General features: G+C 35.0%; 1 protein-coding gene across 30 annotated transcripts in view; it reads left to right on the forward strand.

The window, feature by feature from the left end:
• TBC1D5 (TBC1 domain family member 5) overlaps window positions 1-21,884 on the forward strand; it is a 529,331-nt gene that overhangs the window by 278,436 nt on the left and 229,011 nt on the right. For all 30 annotated transcript variants that reach the window (XM_072726774.1, XM_072726773.1, XM_072726763.1 and 27 more), the window contains 4 exons: window positions 11,014-11,122; window positions 12,592-12,681; window positions 12,777-12,851; window positions 13,974-14,041. In XM_072726774.1, the coding sequence (XP_072582875.1) occupies window positions 11,014-11,122; window positions 12,592-12,681; window positions 12,777-12,851; window positions 13,974-14,041 (342 nt within the window). The remainder of the gene's footprint in view (window positions 1-11,013; window positions 11,123-12,591; window positions 12,682-12,776; window positions 12,852-13,973; window positions 14,042-21,884) is intronic.

Here is a 21,884-nt window from a genome sequence, read left to right on the forward strand (position 1 = left end):
AGACAAAAACCACACTTGAATGTATCTTCTTGAAGTAACTTTATTATTTTTTTATGATAGTAGAACTGGGCAGTAGGTTATGTTTTTCTGTAATATACAACTGTCTGAACTAATTATTGATCATTTAAGCCTCCGAAAATGTTACCTTCCATTTAACTAATTAACTGGCTTGTTTGCATTTACAGCCTTACATTAACATAACCTAAACTGACTTGAGTATACATGTTAGTTTGAATTCCTTTGCTTCAGAAGCCCCTTCAAGCCCTTTTTATTATCTGTAGCCAAGCTCTAGGGGAAAAATTTTTTTCGTATTTGTTTATTTACATAGTCAGCTGCAAGCTCCAGTCATCCAAGGCTGTGTAAATATTTATCTTTGAAAAGACAGGCATACATTTGAAATATGAGAATAAGCTGCTCTGAGTCAGTCATCACTGAGAGTCCCTTCCCCTGGACATACTTCCATTTTCCCCTGGTGTTCCCAGTTGAAATGTACCCCTATCAGCCCCATGAGTCACTATTTGTAGTATACATTAGCATGCTGGACTTTTTAAGTATGATAGTGAAACAGACAAAGTCAGTTAACTATTTGGTCAATAATGTTGAAGAGTGTTACTGGATCTGTAATTTGAGAAAATAATATAAGAAGTATAGTTTAAAAGTGGAAAATTATAAATCTTAAACATTTAACAAATCTCTTATTTATTTACTTTGTCGTTATATAGTTAGCTCTACATAAGACTTAATTATTGATTTTTGATTTGACGAACAATTTATAAGCCTCAAAGGTACACTTTGAAGCTGGAATTTTCACAGAATATTTTAATAGAGATTGATACTCAGTATTTGTCTATTTTCTCTATCAAAATTACCTTGCCTTCTGAGGGAAAGCTGGCAGTGGTTAGTAACCCTATTTTTCATTTTTTTCTAGAGCTTCCATTAGTGTTTTTCTGATATTTGTTTATATATATTTGGTGCAAGAAAGCTAACAAATCTTTAGTCATTCTGCAAATCTTTATTGTACACTATAGGCAAGCCAGTACACTAAACCTCCAAGATCCAAAGAGGACTAAAACACAGCTAACTTATCAACTAGGAGGGGGGACAGACATGGAAGCAACTAATGTGGATGATGACCAATGTTATAATGGGGACATTTTACTAAGAACTAGAGGAGTACCAGATGGGGTAATTAAAATTGAGAGATGAGAGAAGTGTTGGTTACAGGGAAGATATATCTACTGGACACCGTAGAGGGGATAGGACTTTTTATGAGGTAAACAACATGAATAAAGGTAGTCTTAATTTTCTGTTAACAATGAGTTCTTTTGGGGTGGGGGGTGGGGGTGGAACAGTGTTAGAATGGTTAGATTCAATTGACTTTATGTTTGTTAGTGACAAAATTATGCCCCTAATTATAAAAGACAACTAAAGTGGACCTTACAATAGGAGTATTTACATATATCTGTTGTTGAGTATTATACATATATGTGTTGACATTGCTATTACATTGAACTAGTATTTTGGTAGTATTTACAGATTTAGGTTTTAGTATATCATAGGTATTTGATATATTTAAATACATGAGCAAAAAATTTAGCTTGGAGTTGAAAACGAGAATCTTTAAATCACAAAATTATATGAAATAGTTGATAATGATACAATTGAGAATGAATACTATGTGCTTAGAAATAGGGAAAAAATCAATAAAGCAGCTATGGAATAAAAAATAGCCTGCTAATGAGAGAATATTTGAAATTTAAAAGAAGTCCTAGTATCATCTGAACATATGGACATAGTTTTCATTTCATGATTATAGATGCAATGTTCTGAGATAGATATAGTAGTTTAGCTGGTTGACATATTTCAAGGATTTTCAAAAATTGAATTTCAAGCTATTTGTTCAGATTAGAAAAGTAATTCAGATGACAAGCCCAAGTCTCTGAACCCATTTGAAGCAAAAACAGGATAGTTGAACATTCTTAACTCTCATTCCAGTTTTTTAATGTACTTCTAGATCTTAAAGTTATCTTGAGCAACAGAGCTCTACTGTCATTGAACCAGGCACAGACTTCTTGTTATGTAGATTTTGTTCAGTGTACAGTAAGAGTTTGTAATTACATTTGTTTGCTTGCCCCTTCCCCACCTGACCATGTGACCAAACCCAGAGCCTCCTTCTCTCTTTTAATATTCTGATTATGTGTAGGTTGAACACGAGTATTTTTTTCCTACTTGAGAGATCTAGTAGAGGGTTGAGGGAGTGGAATAAATAAAGCCATGGTTTTATTGGCTTTTTTTTTTTTTTTAACTGTTCCCATCCCTGTTTTTCTCACTGTCACCTGGACTGTTGATGGGCCCTAGAGAAGGGAAGCCCATTTTCCTACCTTTCCTGCTATGTCTAGGTACCATTCCTAATCATAATATTTTTTAAAAGCTCTGGAGAAAAATGAGAGTTTTCTTGTGCTAATTTTCAATTTAATAGTAGTGTTCCATGTGATAGCTTTATGGAAACATCTCTGGTTCATGTAAGGATATCTGGGGACATACAGTTAAAGATTTTGTGGCATCCGTTTGGATATATCTGAATTATTGAGCATATGGTTAACAATAGAAAAAAGTAACAAAAGGCCCTTTATAAAGTCAGGACTAGATTTGGGTTCTCTTGAAATAGATGAATTTTCAGAAAAACATAAAATTTCATCATTGGAGAATACTTCTGCCTAAGACAGGACTTTTATGAAACATATTTTTAATTTGGACAAGGAAGTTCATCTTCCGCTGTGATGCAGAACAACTATTTTTTAAAAATCAGTAATAAAAATATTCCCACTGGTGTTCTATCCTACATAGGAAACAGTACAGACTCAAATTAGGTGTCCATACCCTGATTTCTTCACTTTAGTGTCTTCTCTCAACCCTTTATCCCCCACCCACTATATTCAGTATTCAGAAGAAGGGTTTTTTCCTTTTTTTCTTTGAGATAAAGTAGATAGTTAAGGAAAGACGCCAAAGAGGATACACATGCATTCTCCCCTATGACACCTGCCAACAGTAGCATATAACTTCATTATGATACATGTACATTGTGGTTTTGACCCTCTCCCTGTAGGGAGAAGGCTACCATGACAATTCCAACATACGGGGCCAAACCCCACCCCCCATGACCACCCACCCCCTCCACTGGTAGGAGGAATCCCTTAGATGATTGGAAGCCTCAGTCAGAGACCACCCTAGCTGTGACCCATAACCTATGCAAGCATGAAGAGGAAAGAGAAAAGATGATCTGACTCCCTGAAACATTTGCCACCTCTGGGCCTGCCCCCTCTCCCACCTTGAGAAGGTGCTTTTGCTTTAACTGCTAGTAAATGCTTGCTTAAGAGTTTGGCTCTGAACTCTTTCTTGGCTGATCCCCCAAGGCCTAAGGCCAGAGAATGGGATTCGCTGCTGATCTTTGGATACAAAAGTGACATATCCGTTATTTATAGGTCAAATTTCTAATAACTTTAACCATTTAGAATATAACCAGAAACTTAGAAATAGGAGGAAAATATTAGAACAGGCAGAATGTTTGTTTATTAAGGTATGTTTAGGCACGGGAGAGCCCTGCAAGTCCTTATTCTCAGTCTTCACATTTTTTAAAAATTAAAATGATAGTGCTAATTTATGATGTTGAAATAGGCTAGAATATATGACAGCTTAAAGTCTAGTTTCTTGTCTTTATTTTTAAAAAGATACACTGAGCAAGTGACAGGGGTGTAGATTTAGGATTTTTAAAAGCTAATGTATAATCATTATACAAATTGGTAGCCGATAGCCGGATAATGATAGTCATGAGAAAGATGCCACTAATAACAGAATGGAAAACTCTAAAAGCAAAGCAGTGTGGAGTTATTTTATTTTATTATTTTTTTTAAGATTTTATTTATTTATTCATGAGAGACACAGAGAGAGGGAGGCAGAGACACAGGCAGAGGGAGAAGCAGGCTCCATGCAAGGAGCCCGACGTGGGACTCGATCCCGGATCTCCAGGATCACGCCCTGAGTGGAAGGCAAACGCTAAACCGCTCAGCCACCCAGGTGTCCCAACTCTCAACATTTTTGTGTTAAAAAAAAATCACTTATGTGGCATACATTGGTCTTTCATTATGTTGGATATATGGGGTATTCAAGTGTGGGATTTTTTATAGTAGTGAGTTTTTTTCTTTTAAATTATATATAAGTGAGATTTTCTGGTGGCCCTTGGATGAGATTTCCTTACCTTTTCAGAGGCCTGTGTGAAATTATTTTCTTAGGTACATTAATCCAAACAAATTATAAAGTACATAATGTCCATATTGACTTAAAATTGGTTTATCACATGACTCATTTTCATTTAACATTTTCATATCCTGGATCTTTGAGGCAGTCTAATATTGGGGTCATATTAGGCTCATGATTCAAATCTTGGGTCTGGTTCTTGCCAGCATTGATTATTTTTGGTAACTTACAGATCCATCACTTCATCACTAAAGATTTACTTCCCTGACTTTTATCTGTATGTATAAGAAAAGGGAGATGAGAGGAAACAAGAGGCAGAGGGTGGTGATAGAGACAGAGAAACATATAGACAGGGAAGGACAACCAGATAGAGACCAAAAAGAAAAAAATATCTATCACATTTATATCTGATCTTATTAGCACCATTCATTTAGAATTGTCTACTGTGTTACCTCTCTTATGGAACAGTCTTGATTTTTTGACTAGCTGTATTGTTTAACTTTTAAAGTGTGTCTCTCTTCTTTCCCCAGTAACACTATATGTGATACAGATCATGTGTATATTTATATTTCTTGAAACTTTTTATACATTCATTTTAGATGACTTCATAGAGACAGTTTGGTACAGGATCCTTTTCTCTCTTCATTTCTAAATGCTGAACCCTTGATTAGTAGTATAATGACCTTTATTGTATACTTAACTTCTTATAACCTTGTGATACAGCTCTTAAAAATTTCTTTTCTAAGGGTATGTTTATTGACTTTACCTACTTAATATGACCTTTGAATTTAGAACCTCTTAAACATTATATTTTGAAGAGAATGATATATTTAAAAAAAATATTATCTGACAGTCCAAAACTATTGCTAACTCAGTTCTTTGTGTCCTTGTGGATATTGAGGTGGGAGTTCAAAATTTCTCAGTTCAGAGTTCAATCCAAACCCAAATCAAAACATTATCATAAATTAATTTTAACAAACGTCCACACAGTGAACTATTTGTTGCCTTTGTTTCAATGGAGCCTCACCACGTGAGAATACATTTCACCTAGACATAAGAAAGAAATCCATTTGAAGCTTGTGAGTAATTGTGCATTCTGTTTTTATATTTATTTATATATGTATAAGTGATGTGCCCTGATGTTTCGTTATGGAGGAAAAAAAGCTTTAAATAAAAGTAAATTTTTAAAAATTCCTGATACAGGAAGCAGAAAAGCCAGTACAGTTTCTAATTGCCTTTTAGAGTCTCTGAGTTCCCTCATTACCTGTGATTTAAGCTAAAAATGAGGTAATTATAGATAACATCAGTGTTTATCTGGTTGATCTTGGCACCTGCAGTCCTAATGTTGTAGCTTACCCATATCTGGTGCCACACTTTACAGTCTGATGCTGACATACCTAATTTACACTTCTCATATTTCCATTGATTTTTAAGTTAGATGTTCCTTGTTCTATTTGAATAGTATTTTTAAAATCATTCCTTTAAGATGACATTAAAGTATATACTCTCTTAGTTGGAATATTAGATTTATGGTACAGTCCTTTCATTAGTAGAAATCTTTCACTAATATATTTCTATACAAATTTAAAATTTATTCTGTCCTTTTACCTATATATTTGGTAAAGCAGTTATAGTCATTAATATGGCAATTTCTTTCAGATTTTGGTATGCACTTCAGGTTCATAAAATTGTATAAACATTTTTACATCAGATTTAGTTCTCTTGTGCTTTTTCACTTTCAAATATTCTGTGTGTCTAACTCTGATCTTATTTTGCATAAAGATCACCTTTGTTTGGCTCTGGCCTTTAGTGCTCCTATTTCTAGTCAAATCTCAAAAAACAAGATGATCAAAGGCTAGTTGACCTTGTAAACTACAGGACCATCTCTGCAGAGCTCCTTGACCACATCTCCCTCTTTGATCTCCCTTCCCTGTGACCTGTTGAACTTCCCCCTGGTGACAGTCCCTTCTCCATTCCTTCAGCAGTTTATCAGTGAGCACCAGAGTAGCATCTCTTAACCAACTATTGGAGTTCCTGAGTCCTAGATTTTATGTGGTCTCTGAACTATTTTCAGTCATTGTAGTTGTTTGGGTTTCTTTAGTTAGTCCCATAAAGACATTGCTGCCTTCCCAGGTAGTGCTTGAAAATGGGGTTAGAAACCATCATATAAAATATACAGTATAAAATTATTTTCTCTAGCGTGTCATCATTTACGACAATTTAGAAATTCTTAGTCCAGAATTGCCACATAATCGAGTAATTTATGCATTATTTAGGTTACAAAAGTATTTAAACAATTACATTTAGAAGGTGCTAACTAGTTTTATACTAATTTTATGTGTGTATCTTAGGAAAATACTACATTAAAATATATAATTAGAAATAGAGAGCTCCTAATGATCATCAGCTATATTTATTCACTACATACTCTAGTTGATTGCCATGTCAAAAAAAAAAAAAAAAAAAAAACAACAACAACAAAAAAACATTGCCCAGGATTTGCTTACCTAAATAGGTGTTCTTTGGCAGGGGAGCGAAGGCGGGGAGGGGAGGAGATCTCAATTGCTGCTGCAAAAGTTGATTTCATGTTCTGAGAAATGACTGCAACATTCATGGCCTACATTGACATTTTTTGTCACAGTGTTCTTCTTTGAGGAGCATATGGTAGCTTCAGAATCCTTTTTGACACAGTGCTTCCAAGGCAGCCACTACCAGCCCATTAACATTAGTCCGTTAACATTAATGTTAATGTCCATTAACATTAGCTGGAGAAATAAACCAGTTTCTCTGCCTTTCCCCTGCGTAGATGCTGGTTGTTTTTAGGGACCCAGTGCCTGCAAGGCATAGTGATTGCCACTAGATGGAACTAGTGCTTTGTCCTTAAAGCCCAGGTATGTCTAATCTGTTCCATTTGAGGCCTTTATACACCTAAATACCCCACGTTGTTTTTAACCACTCATAGCAGCTGTTGAATTAGTTTCTCAGTCCAACTGGTGAAAACTTATCTCTGTACTCTTGTAGTTGATGTTCAAAAACTAGAAATATCAGGAAGAAAATAAAAGGTCATATTCTTGTCTTGCCTTGTTGCCAGAGACCATTTTTGTCCTTTGATGTCTGTAGTATTATATTTCCCTTTTAGCGTTGCCTCCATGTTATACCTGGAAGATACTTTTCCTAATTCTCTTTTTTTTCTTACTCAATTTTTCTGAGTCTTAGTTTCCTCATTGGTAGAGAGGGGTTAAGAATACACATCCAGGAGAGTTATTGTAAATAAAAGTGATTTACTTAAAATATTATATTTTTAAATATATATGGATTTTTTTTTTAGCATTTTAATAGCATCATTGCCAGGTTTGGGCTATTACAGGCATACTGTATGCTTTTTTAAAAATATAAGACAAAATTTAGGAACTACTTTTCCTTTATTTTTGTTAAACTGAAAAATTCCACCACTGACTTGTCAATAACAGTATTCTTTGCCCATGTCTTGATCTGAATTCAGGAGTAGTTCACCATTCATATTTATGATTGTAAAAACCTTTTATTTTGGTTCGGCTCCCCTCAAAGAGCTAAATTATTCAACATTTTGTCCTCAATGGACTGTTTAAGCTCTGCAGCCCAGCTCTTGCAGTAGGTAGCCTTTGAGTACCTGCAGTGCTGCTAATATTTTCTATACTCAGTTTTAATTTTTAGGTATAAAACTTGTTCTGCCTTCTCTGTACTGCCAAGAGTGCTTTGCCTACACCAGAATATTAATGGTTTACAGATCCATCTACCTCTTTAACTTCATGCTTTCTCTAATCTGAGTGCTAAGCATATAGTAGGAACTGTCACTTGTGTTTACTCTATATCACTGTTTACTAATGAAACACAATGCCATAGAAGAACAAGACAATGAATTATCTTGTGGCCTTCGTGTTCCTCTGTTTTTAGGTTTCTTCATCAGTTTGAGGCTTTAAGCCTTAATTGGAACTCTAAGTACACTGAATAAATTGAGATGATTGTGAATTCCAAAGATAATGTTTCCATTTCACATGCCCCAGTCTCCTGTTCTGTCTACCAACACTGTAATCAAGGCCCAGGGTCTTATTTAAGCTAACAAATAATTATCCTTCATTACATAAGTAGTATGTAACTTGACCTTAAAAGGTTGTGTAACTTGACAAGATGGCAATGAATCTAGCCACCAGCTGTGTCTACCTTTATACTGTCCTGGTACCTGAGAATAGAAGCTGATTTTGGAAGAGACTGGGGGAGTCCTTGCCTCACACTTCCCTCTCTTTCTGGAATGTTTTGGTGGTTTTGGGCCATGGAACTGCATGGTCTTGCACAAATTTTGATTCCCTTTGGGTTCAGAATCTATTTAAAATATGCACTTTTTGCTTGCAGACCACAAGCTATTTAGACATACTTAACATTTTCTGAGATGTACTCATTGCTTATCTTATCTTTGAGTACTGCTAAAACTGGATAAAAACAAAACCTGAATATGAGACGTGGATGATATATGTAAGATTGTTGGGAAATAGATAATGTATTTAAAATACTATAGGTATTACAAATGGACTAATGTGATTTTAAAAAAAAAAACAAGATTTCAGTAAAGATTTCTTTGAACTCGAAGCAGCAAAGAATTAAGCATGAAAACAATGGAAAGATCAACAGGAGAAAATAAATGTTAGATTTAAATTAATATACAAATTAAAAAGCTCCACTGTGTTGAAAATCAAGATATTGTGTTAAAAAGTATATGTGTGTGGCAAACAAAGATGTGAAATTTTTTAATGTATAAAAAACTCTCTTGAGCAACTAATAAGGCACACTAAGATAAGAGCAATATTGTAGTTATTAACAACAATAATACTAATTTTTTAAAAATGTTATGATATTCTAGATATGCTTCTGAGGATTTGCATGTATTTTAATCCTTATAATAATTCTTTGAGGTAGATACTATTATTTCATTTTACAGGTGAGGAAACAAGGCACAGGGACATTAAGTAACTTGCCCATGCTTATACAGCTAGTTAGTAGCTAGTAAATTGTGTGTTTCTGTGAAAATGAAAGTGTGGTTGTGCATCCATTCTCTTAACCATTATCCTATGGTGCTTAAAATAGGCAAAGGACAAGAAAGGAAATTTTTATTAAGAACTAAAATGACTTAAAAAGATGAAAAATTTTCACTTTCACTAATAACACAAATGCAAATTAACATAAAAGTGAAGTATTATTTTCTCTTAAAAATGGAGTGTTGAATGAGAAATTTTCACGGAGTGGTGGTAGGAATGTATTTCTTCAGTATGGAGCTGGAGTGCTTGTCTCATTTGACATACTTAGCCACTAGCCTCTCCTGGCAGAAGGCTTGGGAATCAATGCTACAAGGCTGAGCTGGAAGTTCTCCTGCTTGTGGAAGTCAGGAATGTGCCATTGCCTTGGTCACCCTTCTGGAAAACTCTAGAGAAGGTATCCCACAGTCAGGTTTTGTTGTTGTTGTTGTTGTTGTTGTTGTTGTTGTTGTTGTTTTTAAGATTTCATTTATTTATAAGAGACACAGAGAGAGCGAGAAGCAGGCTCCATGCAGGGAGCCTGATGTGGGACTCGATCCCAGGACTCCAGAATCACAGTCAGGTTTTTAACTGTAAGGATGCAGTTGGTTGCGTTACTGGCTCTAAGATAACATAGTGTGCAACGCTGTCTTCTCAAAATGAGTAGGGTTTGGCCAGTGACAACTGCATGTATGTATAGGAGGATGGTTTGTTTTAAAGGCTTTCTTTTGAGGAAGTCCCTCTGAAGAAGATTGCCAGGGTTTCAGCTTTGATAATAAGTTTTACATGATAAGTTTTTTGTGGCATTATGAAATCTGAGAGAAATTTCATGAAGCTGCGCTCAATAGCCTCAACTGTTGACAAATGATTCTTGATGTTTAGTTTGGTACAAGATGCAGGGAATATAGGTCTCCTTCCTTTATTCAAACTCAGTAAATGGTTTGGGACAATTAATTTCCAATTGTTTCCCAGTAGAGCAGATTTACTTGTATATTAATGAGGCACAGGTGTTAGGCCCCTGGTGTCTGCGTGCCTGGGAGGCATATTTCAGTTGTTTATCTACTCAGCCATAGGTACTGCAAGGTACTCAAGCTTGCCTTTAACAGTTTTTACAGTGAGGCTTTTTAATTTTTTGATGTTTTTTTTCAAATTTGTCTGCACCTGTTAAAATTTTAAAACTGATCATGTAGAAAGAAGTTGCAGAGATTTCAATAGTAAATAGCAATAAAAGTTAAAGAAAGTAGTCTATTATATTCAACTCTGCAGCCTGACACTAAAGAGAAATGGGTTCATTTAAACAGATATTTCATGTGAGAAGTTAATATAATTAATGGTATTCTTTTTTTGTTATGTATTTTTGGAGCGGGCATGTCTTTGTCAATGGCAAAAGCAGTCATATATTTATATTAATATTCATATTTTTTCTTGTTTCACTGAACTGCGCTACCAGCATTTTAGAGGAGATGGAATAGCCTCCTTAGACATTATGAATTTCAGTAGCTGGCATAATTATAGCGATCTACATATTCATTAAATCTACAGAAGAACTGTGTCCAAAAAGACAGCCATGCGTTCAGAAACAGTACACAACTAAATATATACGTTTTAAAAGTTGCATTTCTTAGACTTATTTAAAATTAATTTCCTGTAGCATTCCTCTCCAAGCAGAGAATTTTAACAAAAGGATCCCTATGCTTTGGTTTCTTGCATATAGGAAAGAATGGGAAGAACTATTTGTAAACAACAATTACTTGGCAACAATAAGGCAGAAGGGGATTAATGGGCAGCTGAGAAGCAGCAGGTTCCGCAGCATTTGCTGGAAGGTAAGAAGAAAATATTTATTTACAGTTTGTGGTTGCAGTATATCAACACATTACCTGATGCCCTGGGAGATTACCCATGCAGGGGATCACTGAATTTTCCAGGAGACTTGACTCTCGATTTTTTGGCCATCCAAGTTTATCTTTCATAGGACATTTACTAATAGGGTTGAACCACCTTAGTCCTGAATAACTGGTAATGGTAAAGGAGTTATTTGAAATAACTGTTCTTTCATCTCATTTGATGGAGCAGAATTCAAAGCAACACCTTTATGTTCCCCAGAGGCTTCTTCAGAAATCCTTGAAGCTCGGCAGGAGCAGAGGGGGATTTACTTCCAGCTTCCCACTGTATCAAGTGCAGCCATTTAGTACCCTCCCCCCCCACCCCTTTGCCTCAGAAACAGCAGATGGAAAAGATTTCTCTCTCTCTCTCTCTCTCTTTTCCACTGGAAACCTAAAGTGAAGGACAGCAGGAAAGAGAAATGGAAAAAAATTAGGTCAATCTCTTAAGAGAAAGGGCCATTGATTACCAAAACTAGTAATAATCTGCAGTTGTCTTTTGTAATTGCCTGGCAATATTGTCCCTTTTTGTTCTCTCAAAATGAATTAATTGAGGTTTAGATTTATTTCTGAAATGACTCCTATTGAAAGTTTTTTAGGTTTTATCTGCATAAATTGAACATAAAGAGTCTGTGCAAGTAAAGACAGTAAGAAACGCATGATGTATTAGACAGTTTTAGATTTAATAATTTAGAGTTAATAATTAAAATACATTTTTCTTCTGTTAGATGCAGGCAGTAAAGACAGGAGACCTGCTGCTAGAATATTTGTATACAAATATTCATGCCCCACCCCCCATTCCTTGTTGTTTAACTTTTAGTATCCTTCGTTTGCTAAAAATAAACTCAAATCCAGATTTATTTTATTGTTGTATTAAACTAAATTAAATCAAATTTGTCTTTTTAAAAATGCTTGTTATTTTCATAAGCCAATTGCCAGTTGTAAATTACATTTCTGCCGTAAAAGAAATAACTTCACATCTGAAGCCCTGCCCTCAGGTTGTTGTTCTCCATCCTTTACCTGCCTGTTTTAAGACAAATCTTAAAACTTGAAATTAATCATTGGACTTGGTATCTGTCAATACCTGCATTAATATAAGACTGTAAATGGGAATTATACTTGAACCTCAATGCATTCTTGTTCATTTTTAATATAAATGTGGAGGGGAGCTTGAGTCACTTCCATGGTGTTCCTTTTGGGATCATGTTCATTTGGCCTTTGCTCAGTTTTTGAATTGTCCAAATATATATAAACATTCCCAAATATAATTTATTGGGAATTGGAATGATACAAATATGGAATACCATGAATATGAATATCACTTTCAATTTTCAGGTGATTCTGTTTGGCATAGTTTTACATGTTACTTGTTAGGATTTTTACAGAAGTTTCCCCTTTTTTTTTCTTGACAGCTATTTCTTTGTGTTCTTCCTCAAGATAAAAGCCAGTGGATAAGTAGAATTAAAGAATTAAGAGCATGGTATAGCAACGTTAAAGAAATAGTAAGTTGTACTTTAATTAATGTAATTGTTTTCTTATGTATACTTTAAAGTCCAATAACTCTGATTTTTGTGTGTTTTCTTCCTTTCTTTGCCAGCACATCACAAACCCAAGGAAGGTTGTTGGCCAGCAAGATTTGATGATCAATAATCCCCTTTCACAGGATGAAGGGGTAAAATTCATCTTTATTCATATCTCAGGTTCTTTTGCTCATAAGAATATGCTTAGGAGACTGCTTATCAATCACTGTGAAAGCAATGTTATTTAATGCCAACTAATTATTTTTTTTACTCTGTATATTATGTCTCTAAAACCTGATGGAAGTTATTCCATGCTGTGTTCACCCTGTGTTGTAGGAGGTTCACAATCTATTTTTGTTGAGTGGCACTATGGAGAAGTCCCAGGGGACCATAAGAACTCAGGGTAAAATAGGAGAGCATCAACAGGAGGATAGAACTGTTTTATCACGGTTGTAGTGGGTAATGGGGAGACTAGGAAAGCCTTCCTTGATAATAAAAATAGGTAAAGTTCACTTGGTGGGACTGATTGCCAGGAAGAAAAGTGAATATTTGTAGAGAGTCTATTAAAAAGTTTTTAAAGATAATGAAAAAGATCTGCGTATTCCCACTCATATTCCAGGAAAGACTAAGAATAATTACTACTTTAGAGGTGTTATTGCATAACTTCTTCAACTGCTGCTCTAATTTCTATTTTCTCACTAACAGAAATTATTTTCCAGCTCACATATAATATTAGCATGTTTTCCCTGATACATAGAGTTGTTATAATGTAGTCTACAGTAAAGCAACATAAAATATTAAGTAAATTTTAAGCTTTATTTAAATTCACATTTTAAAAAGTGCCTAAAAATTTGTTTGATCATAAAACCAAGCTTTGTAGAAAGCATTATCTTTCTTAGTGCATTGGGAATTCAGGTCAGGTTCAAGCTGAAACCAGTCGGCCTATGGCTCTGCTCTAATCCAAGCAGACCTTTCTGTTACTGTAAGGGAGTTAGTGGATGTATAGCAGCAAAACTATCATTCACTTTACATAGATAATACAAAATTTTAAAATATATACGGTATTGTTACTGGGAAAAATTGATGTTAGTATAAGGGTGTGTTTCTGATATTAAGCTAGTTTTTAATAAAAATTATTTCAATTTGAGGCTTCCTTTCTGCATTGTAAAATAACTCAGAAGGATAAATGTGATCACTTAAATTATTAAATTGAGATCATAAAAGTCAAGCAAAGGTGTAAGATCATTTTAAATAGGTTGTTTTCCTCATTTCAGAGTCTTTGGAATAAATTTTTTCAAGATAAAGAACTTCGATCAATGATTGAACAAGATGTCAAAAGAACGTATGTAGAACCTTGAGTAATTCAAATTAGTGTTACCTCTTTGTAATTTTGAATCCATAGAGGAGTTTTAATTGAATGCAATATTCACCTTGTGTTAATAAAAAAGTTATTTTAGCCATTTTTGATAGTAATGATTATTTTCTATTCTTAAAATGTAGATTTGTTTTCACTTTCACAACGTAAATTATAATATTGATAATCTTAATATTCATTTTTCAGTTTTCAACAATGATTTGAAATTCATGTGCTTTTGATTAAGTTATATTATGTGGTCCTAATATTGGTATTGCTAGAAAAATTTGTCTCTTGATTTATACCTTTGAATCCCTTTCTAACCAAATTACTTTTTAAATGGGAACTATTATTTTTACTGTCTTTATTTCCGTCTCTCTCAAAGTCATTCAGGTTTGCAAACCACTTCTTTCAGTCTACTTATTATTTACCATATGAAAGAGTTGTTTACTTAGTACATGACTAATATACATGACTTTTATATATTGGGCTTCATCTTTCTGGGTCATGTAGTGAGAAGTACATGGAATTTGTGTGGGAGGGTCCTAGGATAAGTTCTAGCAACATATGCTATAATCTTAGACCTATTACTTTCAAGGAACAGCTTTCCTCCTTTTAAATGCGGATAATAGTTAACCTCAAAGGATTGTTGAGGATTAATAAATGTACATTGTAATAAGAGTATTTAGATAGACTTGCACTTTTTTTTGAAGATTTATTCATCCTAGAGAAGAGAGAGAGTGTGTGTGTGTGTGTGTGTGTGTGTGTGTGTGCAGAAGAGAGGGTCAGAGGGAGAGAGAATCTCAAATGGACACAATGCTGAGCATGGAGCTCGATCTCATGACCCTGAGATCACAAACCTACATAATAACCTGAGCCAAAACTAAGAGTCAGATGCTCAGCTGACTCTACCACCCAGGTGCCCCTCAATATGTTAACACTTTAAGCCATAAACAGTTACATAAATGTCAGTAAATTTAATCACTGGATCTGGTATGGGCCATGTATTTGCATAGTCATGGAATGGATATCCCCAGTGCCTTCTTCCAGGTCCTTCTGCAGCTTCTCCTGTGTGCCCCACTACTAGTTCAACTCTAGCTAGACCTGTTACAAGGTCAAGGCCTCCGGCTCTCTGACATTCACCTCTTTCCAGGTCCCAAATACTGAATAATTAGATGACTGCTATTAAGGTCATACTACTTACTGAACAAATCAGATTTCTAGTTTAAAATGAAAATCAGTGGAGGGATGCCTGGCTGGCTTAGTCAGTAGAACATGTGACTCTTGATCTTATGGTTTTGATCTCATGTTCCACATTGGGCCTAGAGCTTACTTTAAAAAATAAAAATGAAAACAGTGGAATTGTGGGTTCAGAATATAACAGAACTCTACATTACTGGCAATGGTAGCAGGTTAGAGGGGTTGGGAGATATGGGATCATTTTGATGAGTTGGGTTATCTAGATAACCCAAGAGTAACCAATAATTGGGAAACTACTCTCAGAGGCATTGAGTGGCTGTGCTTGACCTCTCGTATACAGTTTCAGAAAGTAGAATGCCCTTGTTTTAGTGTACAAGAGGCACTCAAACATTTGTTGGAAAAAAAAAAACAAAAAATGAATTTCCTCATCAGTCATCTAAGTAAGTATGTTATCAGTGGCAGTAAAACAGGCCTTTTAAAAACAAAATGCATAGTATATATCGTTAACCAAACAGTAAAGGTATCCCTTTAAAAAAAATTGCCAGCCAGTTACCTTAGAAAATTTGACATTTATAAGGCACTACATGATCTAAAATCCATGATTTTCAATCTAGTCTGTAAGGTACCTCATGATGTAGTAGAAAAATAAAAGAAGAAATAGAGCTCAGTGAATGTTACATAGTGTCACTCATTTACTAGCATCTCTGATAAGAATTCTGTTTTTTACTGTATGTTTATTGAGTGTCTACTATGTCCCAGCCTTATCCTTTGCCTTGCAGGAACAGAGTGATAAGTAAGACAGATAAGATCCTGCTCTCGTGGGATATACATTTTAGTGTCAGAGGGGTGGGGAAGTGAGGCAGTCATCCTGTACAGATAAAGAGAATAATTGTAAAGGATGGTAATTGCTGTGAAGAAATAAAGCAGGGTGATAGGATAGTTAGAGGGATGGGAGTTTTAGGACAGGGATTAGAAAAGACATCTCTGAGAAGATGACATTTGAGCTGAGGTATGAAAATTTTAAAAAGCCAGCAATGTGAAGACTTAGGGAAAGAACATTCCAGGTAGAGGGAACAGCTAGTGCAAAGTCCCTCAGTGAAAATAAGTTTGATGTTTTGAGAAACTGAAGGGGTATGGTAGGTATGGCAAGGAGGTTAAGTGATTTAAGTAGGGAAATTTGGGAGAGAGCAAATGCCCGACAAGCAGTTCTATAGGCCACAGTAAGGAGTTAAGGTTTTATTCCAATTGCAATGGGAAGCCATTGAGCAGGGGTGTGATATCGAAAAAGATCATTCTGGTTGCTCTGGAATGGGGTGGGTAGAGGTGAAGATGGAATCTGGGACAGTAACTAAGAGTCTTGTGGTATGATTCCACATTAAGTTAGTGACTTAGATGAAAGATGTATTAATAAAGATGGTTAGGAATAGATAGGTTGGAGGATATGCATTTTGTATTTTTAAGTGTTAATTAAGAGGTCATATGTAGTTTTCTTATATTCATCAGTTTTCCATTTTTGCTTCCCTGTCTTGGATCCTTTTTTACCTCCTATCTAGAGTCTTTAACTTGTTTAATTGTTGTCTTCAAATATGTTCTCTTTCTCCTCCAGTAAAATCCATGTATTACAGCCTTATTTTCTCAAAGCACATTTCTGATCATGCTACTTGCCTAATCTAAAGCCTTCTCTGAATCTCTGTGGTCTTAGAAGAATGGACTTACCCAGACCTCCTAACACATGGTTCCCTTCTAGAGTTTTCCGGCTCTCTTTCTGTTAAATGTCTAGTTTAACTCTACTGTAGTCTGAGAGCAGACACTGCATGATTTCTCCTCTGCCATCTTGGTTTTGGTATGTTTTGTGGTCCAGAATGTGGTATATCTTGGTGAGTGTTCTTTGTGAGCTTGAGAAAATGTGTATTCGGCTGTTGTTGGTTGGAAAAGTACATAGATGTCAGTATATTCAGTAGATTGATGATGTTGAGTTCACCTATATCCTTTTCTGCCTGCCAGATCTGTCTGTTTCTGGTGGACAGGTATTAAACTTGCCAACCATAATAGTGGATTTTAAAATTTCTCTTTGCAATTTTATTGGTTTTTGCTTCAGACAGTTTGATGCTCTTGTTAGGTGCATACATGTTAAAGATCAGTATGTCTTCTTGGAGAATTGACCCTTTTATCATTATGTAATGCCCTTTTAAAAAATCTTTTAATTAGTGTTAGCCTAGTACATTTTCCTCCATTCACTTACTTTTAATCTAAATGTGTTTTTATATTTAAAGTGGGTTCTTTGTAAGCAACATATAGTTGTCATATTTTTGATTCACTCTGACAATCTCAGTCTTTTAGTTGGTGCATATAGACTGTTGACATTTAAAGTGATTATTTTTTTTATTATCTATCATATTTGTTACCTTGTTCTTTGTTTCTTTTATCATCTTCCACCCTTTTATAGCCATTGTAGTTTTAATTGAGCATTTTATATTTTATAACCATTTTCTTTCCTTTCTCAGCATACCAATTACACTTCTTTTACTTTTATAGTAGTTGATTTAAATTTCGCAGTCTGTATTTTAGGTAATCCAAATCCACTTTCAAATAACACTATACCACTTCACTGATAGGGTACTTCATAATAACAAAATAATCCTAATTCCTTCCTCATATCCTTTGTGCCATTGCTGTTATTTCACGTATACTTAAGCATATATATATATATGTGTGTGTGTGTATATATATACACACACACACACACACACACCTATGTATGTTTGTATATATGCACACCTATAAACATACATAATTGAATACATTGTTGGTATTACTATTTTAAATAGCTGGTATCTGTTATATCAATTGACAATAAGAAAAATAAAAATTTTGGGATCCCTGGGTGGCGCAGCGGTTTGGCGCCTGCCTTTGGCCCGGGGCGCGATCCTGGAGACCCGGGATCGAATCCCACGTCGGGCTCCCGGTGCATGGAGCCTGCTTCTCCCTCTGCCTATGTCTCTGCTTCTCTCTCTCTCTCTCACTGTGTGCCTATCATAAATAAATAAAATTTAAAAAAAAAAAAATTAAAAAAAAAAAAAGAAAAATAAAAATTTTTATTTTATTTATTCCTTCTTATGTTCTTTCTTTATGTAAATCTAAGTTTCTAACCTATATTATTTTCTTCTTTTCTTTTAAATAATTTCTTGTGAGGCAGGTCTACTGATGACAAATTCCCTCAATTTTTTCTTGTCTGAGGAAGTCTGTTTCTCCTTTACTTTTAAAGGATAATTTCAGAGGATACAGAATTCTAGGTTGATGTTTTTCTTCTGTTAGCAGTTTAAATATTTCACTTCACTCTCTTTTTGCTTGCATGGTTTCTAAGTAGAAGTTGGATATTATTCATGTCTTTGTTCCTGTATAGGTAAGGTGTTTTGTTGTGTTTTTTCCCCTCTTTAAGGACTTTATCTTTGATTTTCTGTAGTCTGAAGATGATGATATGCCTAGGTATAATTCTTTTGGCATTTACCCTGCCTAGTGTTCTCTGAGCTTCCTGGATCTGTGGTTTGGTGTCTGACATTAATTTGGGGAATTTTTCTGTCATTATTGCTTCAAATATTTCTTCTGTTTCTTTCTGTGTCCTCTCCTTCTGATATTCCCATTATGCATTATTTTACATCTTAGGTAGTTGTCCCACAGTCTTTGAATTTCCTGTTCTGCTTTTTTGTTTTTCAGTCTTCGTTCTCTTTGCTTCTCAGTTTTCAAGAATTCTGTCAATCTGTCCTTTAGCTCAGAGTCTTTTCTCAGTTCTGTCTCGTCTACTAATAAGCCCATCAAAAGCATTCTTCCATTACAGTGTTTTATCTCTAGCGCTTCGTTTTGGTTCTTTCTTAGGATTTCCATCTTTGCTTTCTTTTCCTGTTTGTTGCACGCTGTCTGCTCTATCCATTAGAGCCCTAGGCATATTAATCATAGTTGTATTTGATTTCTCATCTCATAATTCTGGCATCCCTACCTTGTCTGGTTCTGATGCTTGCTCTGTCTCTTCAAATTGTGCCTTTCGCCTTTCGTTATGTGTTATAATTTTTTTTCCTGGTAGCTGGAACATGATGTGGTAGTTAAAAGGAACTGCTGTAAATAGGCCTTTAATAATGTGGTAATGAGGTGAGTGGGGAGTGGAGGTGTTCTTTAGTCCTCTGATTAGGTCTTAGTCTTACAGTGAACCTGGACCATGACCTTCACAAGTGCTTCTAATTCTTCCCACTGCCTTAAATGGAATACAATGGTTAAAATGGATTGGAGTTGGTTATTTCCCTTCTCCCAGGTCATTTAGGGTCAAAGAGTACCCCAGCAGATTAGGCTTTGGTGAACTAGTTTTCCCTGAAGCAGTTTTTTGTTGTGGTGGTGGTTTGTGAGGGCAGGTTTTGTTAAGAACAGAGTGCTATGTTCAGAATGAATTCTGCCTGCCACAATCCCCCCCACTGCCCGCCACAGGAATCTGAGGGGATTTTTTTTTTCCTGATAGTTACTGTAGAAGCCTGGTCAAGCTCTTGGAGGCGTTCAGGGGGAGCCTCCCTATTATTGCGTCCCTTGGAGTATTTGACTCTCAGAGTTGTTTACACTGAGCTTTCTAGCAATTCATTAAGTATATAGTTCAGGTTTTCCTATCCTATATTGGAGCCTGCCAGGGATTTTGCTTATGAGTTCTGCTCCAGTAAGCTGTGACTCCCTATATTTGCCTGTTTACCCTGTGTCCTCCCCTCTCTTATAGATCCAAGAAGAGTTTTTTCAGTCTGCTCAGCTTTTTACTTGTTAGGAAGGAGTAGTGATGTCCAAGTCCCTTATATGCAGAACCAGAAATCTGAAGTCCCTCCACAGTTCTGTTTTAGACCAGTGCTCTGGCATTATTTTCTGAATGGGTTCTGTGCTTTCTGTTTTCCATGCTTTGCATTACTTGCTTGTTCTCTGTTGGAATGCTGCTTCTTCCCATTGCTCCCTTTTGGATCCCTGAAAATTCATTTTTAAAGACCTGAGTTCATGACCATCTTGTTCATGAAACATTTTCCAGTCTTTACAATTGTAAATTTGTGCTTATTCTGTGCTCTAGTAGAATTTCTTGATAACTTTTTAATGATATTACTTAATTTTGTTGAGTCCTATATTCATTTAGACCTGCCAGTATATTCAATCTGCCAATGTATCCAGTACATTTATATTAATCTCCTCAGGGTGCCAGGTGCTGGAGATGCCAAGATAAATATGGCATGGACCCTTAAGAATCTCAAAATCTAATAAATAAAGCAACCAGGAAAAAAGTTACAGTGTAAGATAACTGGTGCTATAATGGAAACAGTATGTATGAGAGCTCTCTGGTGTTAGCCCAGGTCTCGTCTTTCAGATCTAACTGGTATGCCTTTGGATGGCATGGATCTTATTTTTGTGCCACTGTGGAGTCTGATGTTTAGTAAAGGCTCATTGTTTGTATATCTTATCACTGATAATCTGTATTGTTCAATTTTAGTAGTAACAATCTTTAACATTTTTAGTCTTCAGAGACATAAGCACACTTTGAAAAAAAATACCATTATTAGCCTTCAAGTCCAAGTTTAAACAAGATAATTTCATCTCATAAGCTGTATTGTTGCCATCATTATTGAATTTATTTGATCTGAATATGTCACTGTATTAAATATTATCTCCTCCTCAACTAATTTTAATATTCCTTTATTCTACTAGCCCTTTTTTGCCTCAAAGGATTTTGTATTCATTTCAATTAATTGTTCCTATGTCAACCTAATGAGGTTGTTACTGTTCTCATTTTTATTACTGAAAAAACTGATAATCAAAAGGTAAATCAAGGAACTTCCAATTTACAGCATTTATAATTCAGAACTTGAATCTTCCATTCTGAACCAATTTTGCTATGCTTCAAAGGCTGTAACATTATATGAAATACATACAGTATTATTGAAAATGATGGGAAATACGGAGTTCAGAATAAAATATCATTTCCATATTAGATGCCGGAGAAGTCTGTTATTTGGTCTATCAAGGTCTATTCTAAAAGTGTATTTGTAGTGTATATATCATTTGCAAATTAACATATTATAAGCTATTGCCAAACAGTATCACTTTTTCTTCAGATGCATTCTTTCTCTCTCCACTGAAATGATTAAAATTCTTTAACTATTATTACTGTAACTTTGTATTTAAAGTTTATCTGATTGCCTTAGTGGATATGGTAGTCATCATCTTCAATTCTTGGTCTTTTTATGTTTCTGGTTATTCTTGCTCTTTTTATGTTTCTGGTTATTATAGGGTTATTATAGTAGCACTTCAGGTAGCTCCATTCAGCAGTTAATTACCTTCTTTCCTACTTCACTCTCCATGATATGGTTAGAGCTTTAAGAATTCAACTCTCTCATATTAATGCTTCCTTTTGGTTATAGTTTATATATGGATCAAGCTTTAGATACAATCTATATAAGAAAACTTTGTCATCTCAGTTTTTTATCTTGTAATTTAATATTTTGTGGATTCAGTAATCATTGCTAAAATTCTCTTTTTAAAACTACATATATGTACTGTCCCAGCACATATAGCTGTATAAATTTAAATTAAGTAAAATTAAAAATTAAGTCTTTATTTATGG

Source organism: Vulpes vulpes, chromosome 11 (genome assembly GCF_048418805.1).
Source record: "Vulpes vulpes isolate BD-2025 chromosome 11, VulVul3, whole genome shotgun sequence".
Classification (NCBI taxonomy): Eukaryota; Metazoa; Chordata; class Mammalia; order Carnivora; family Canidae; genus Vulpes; species Vulpes vulpes.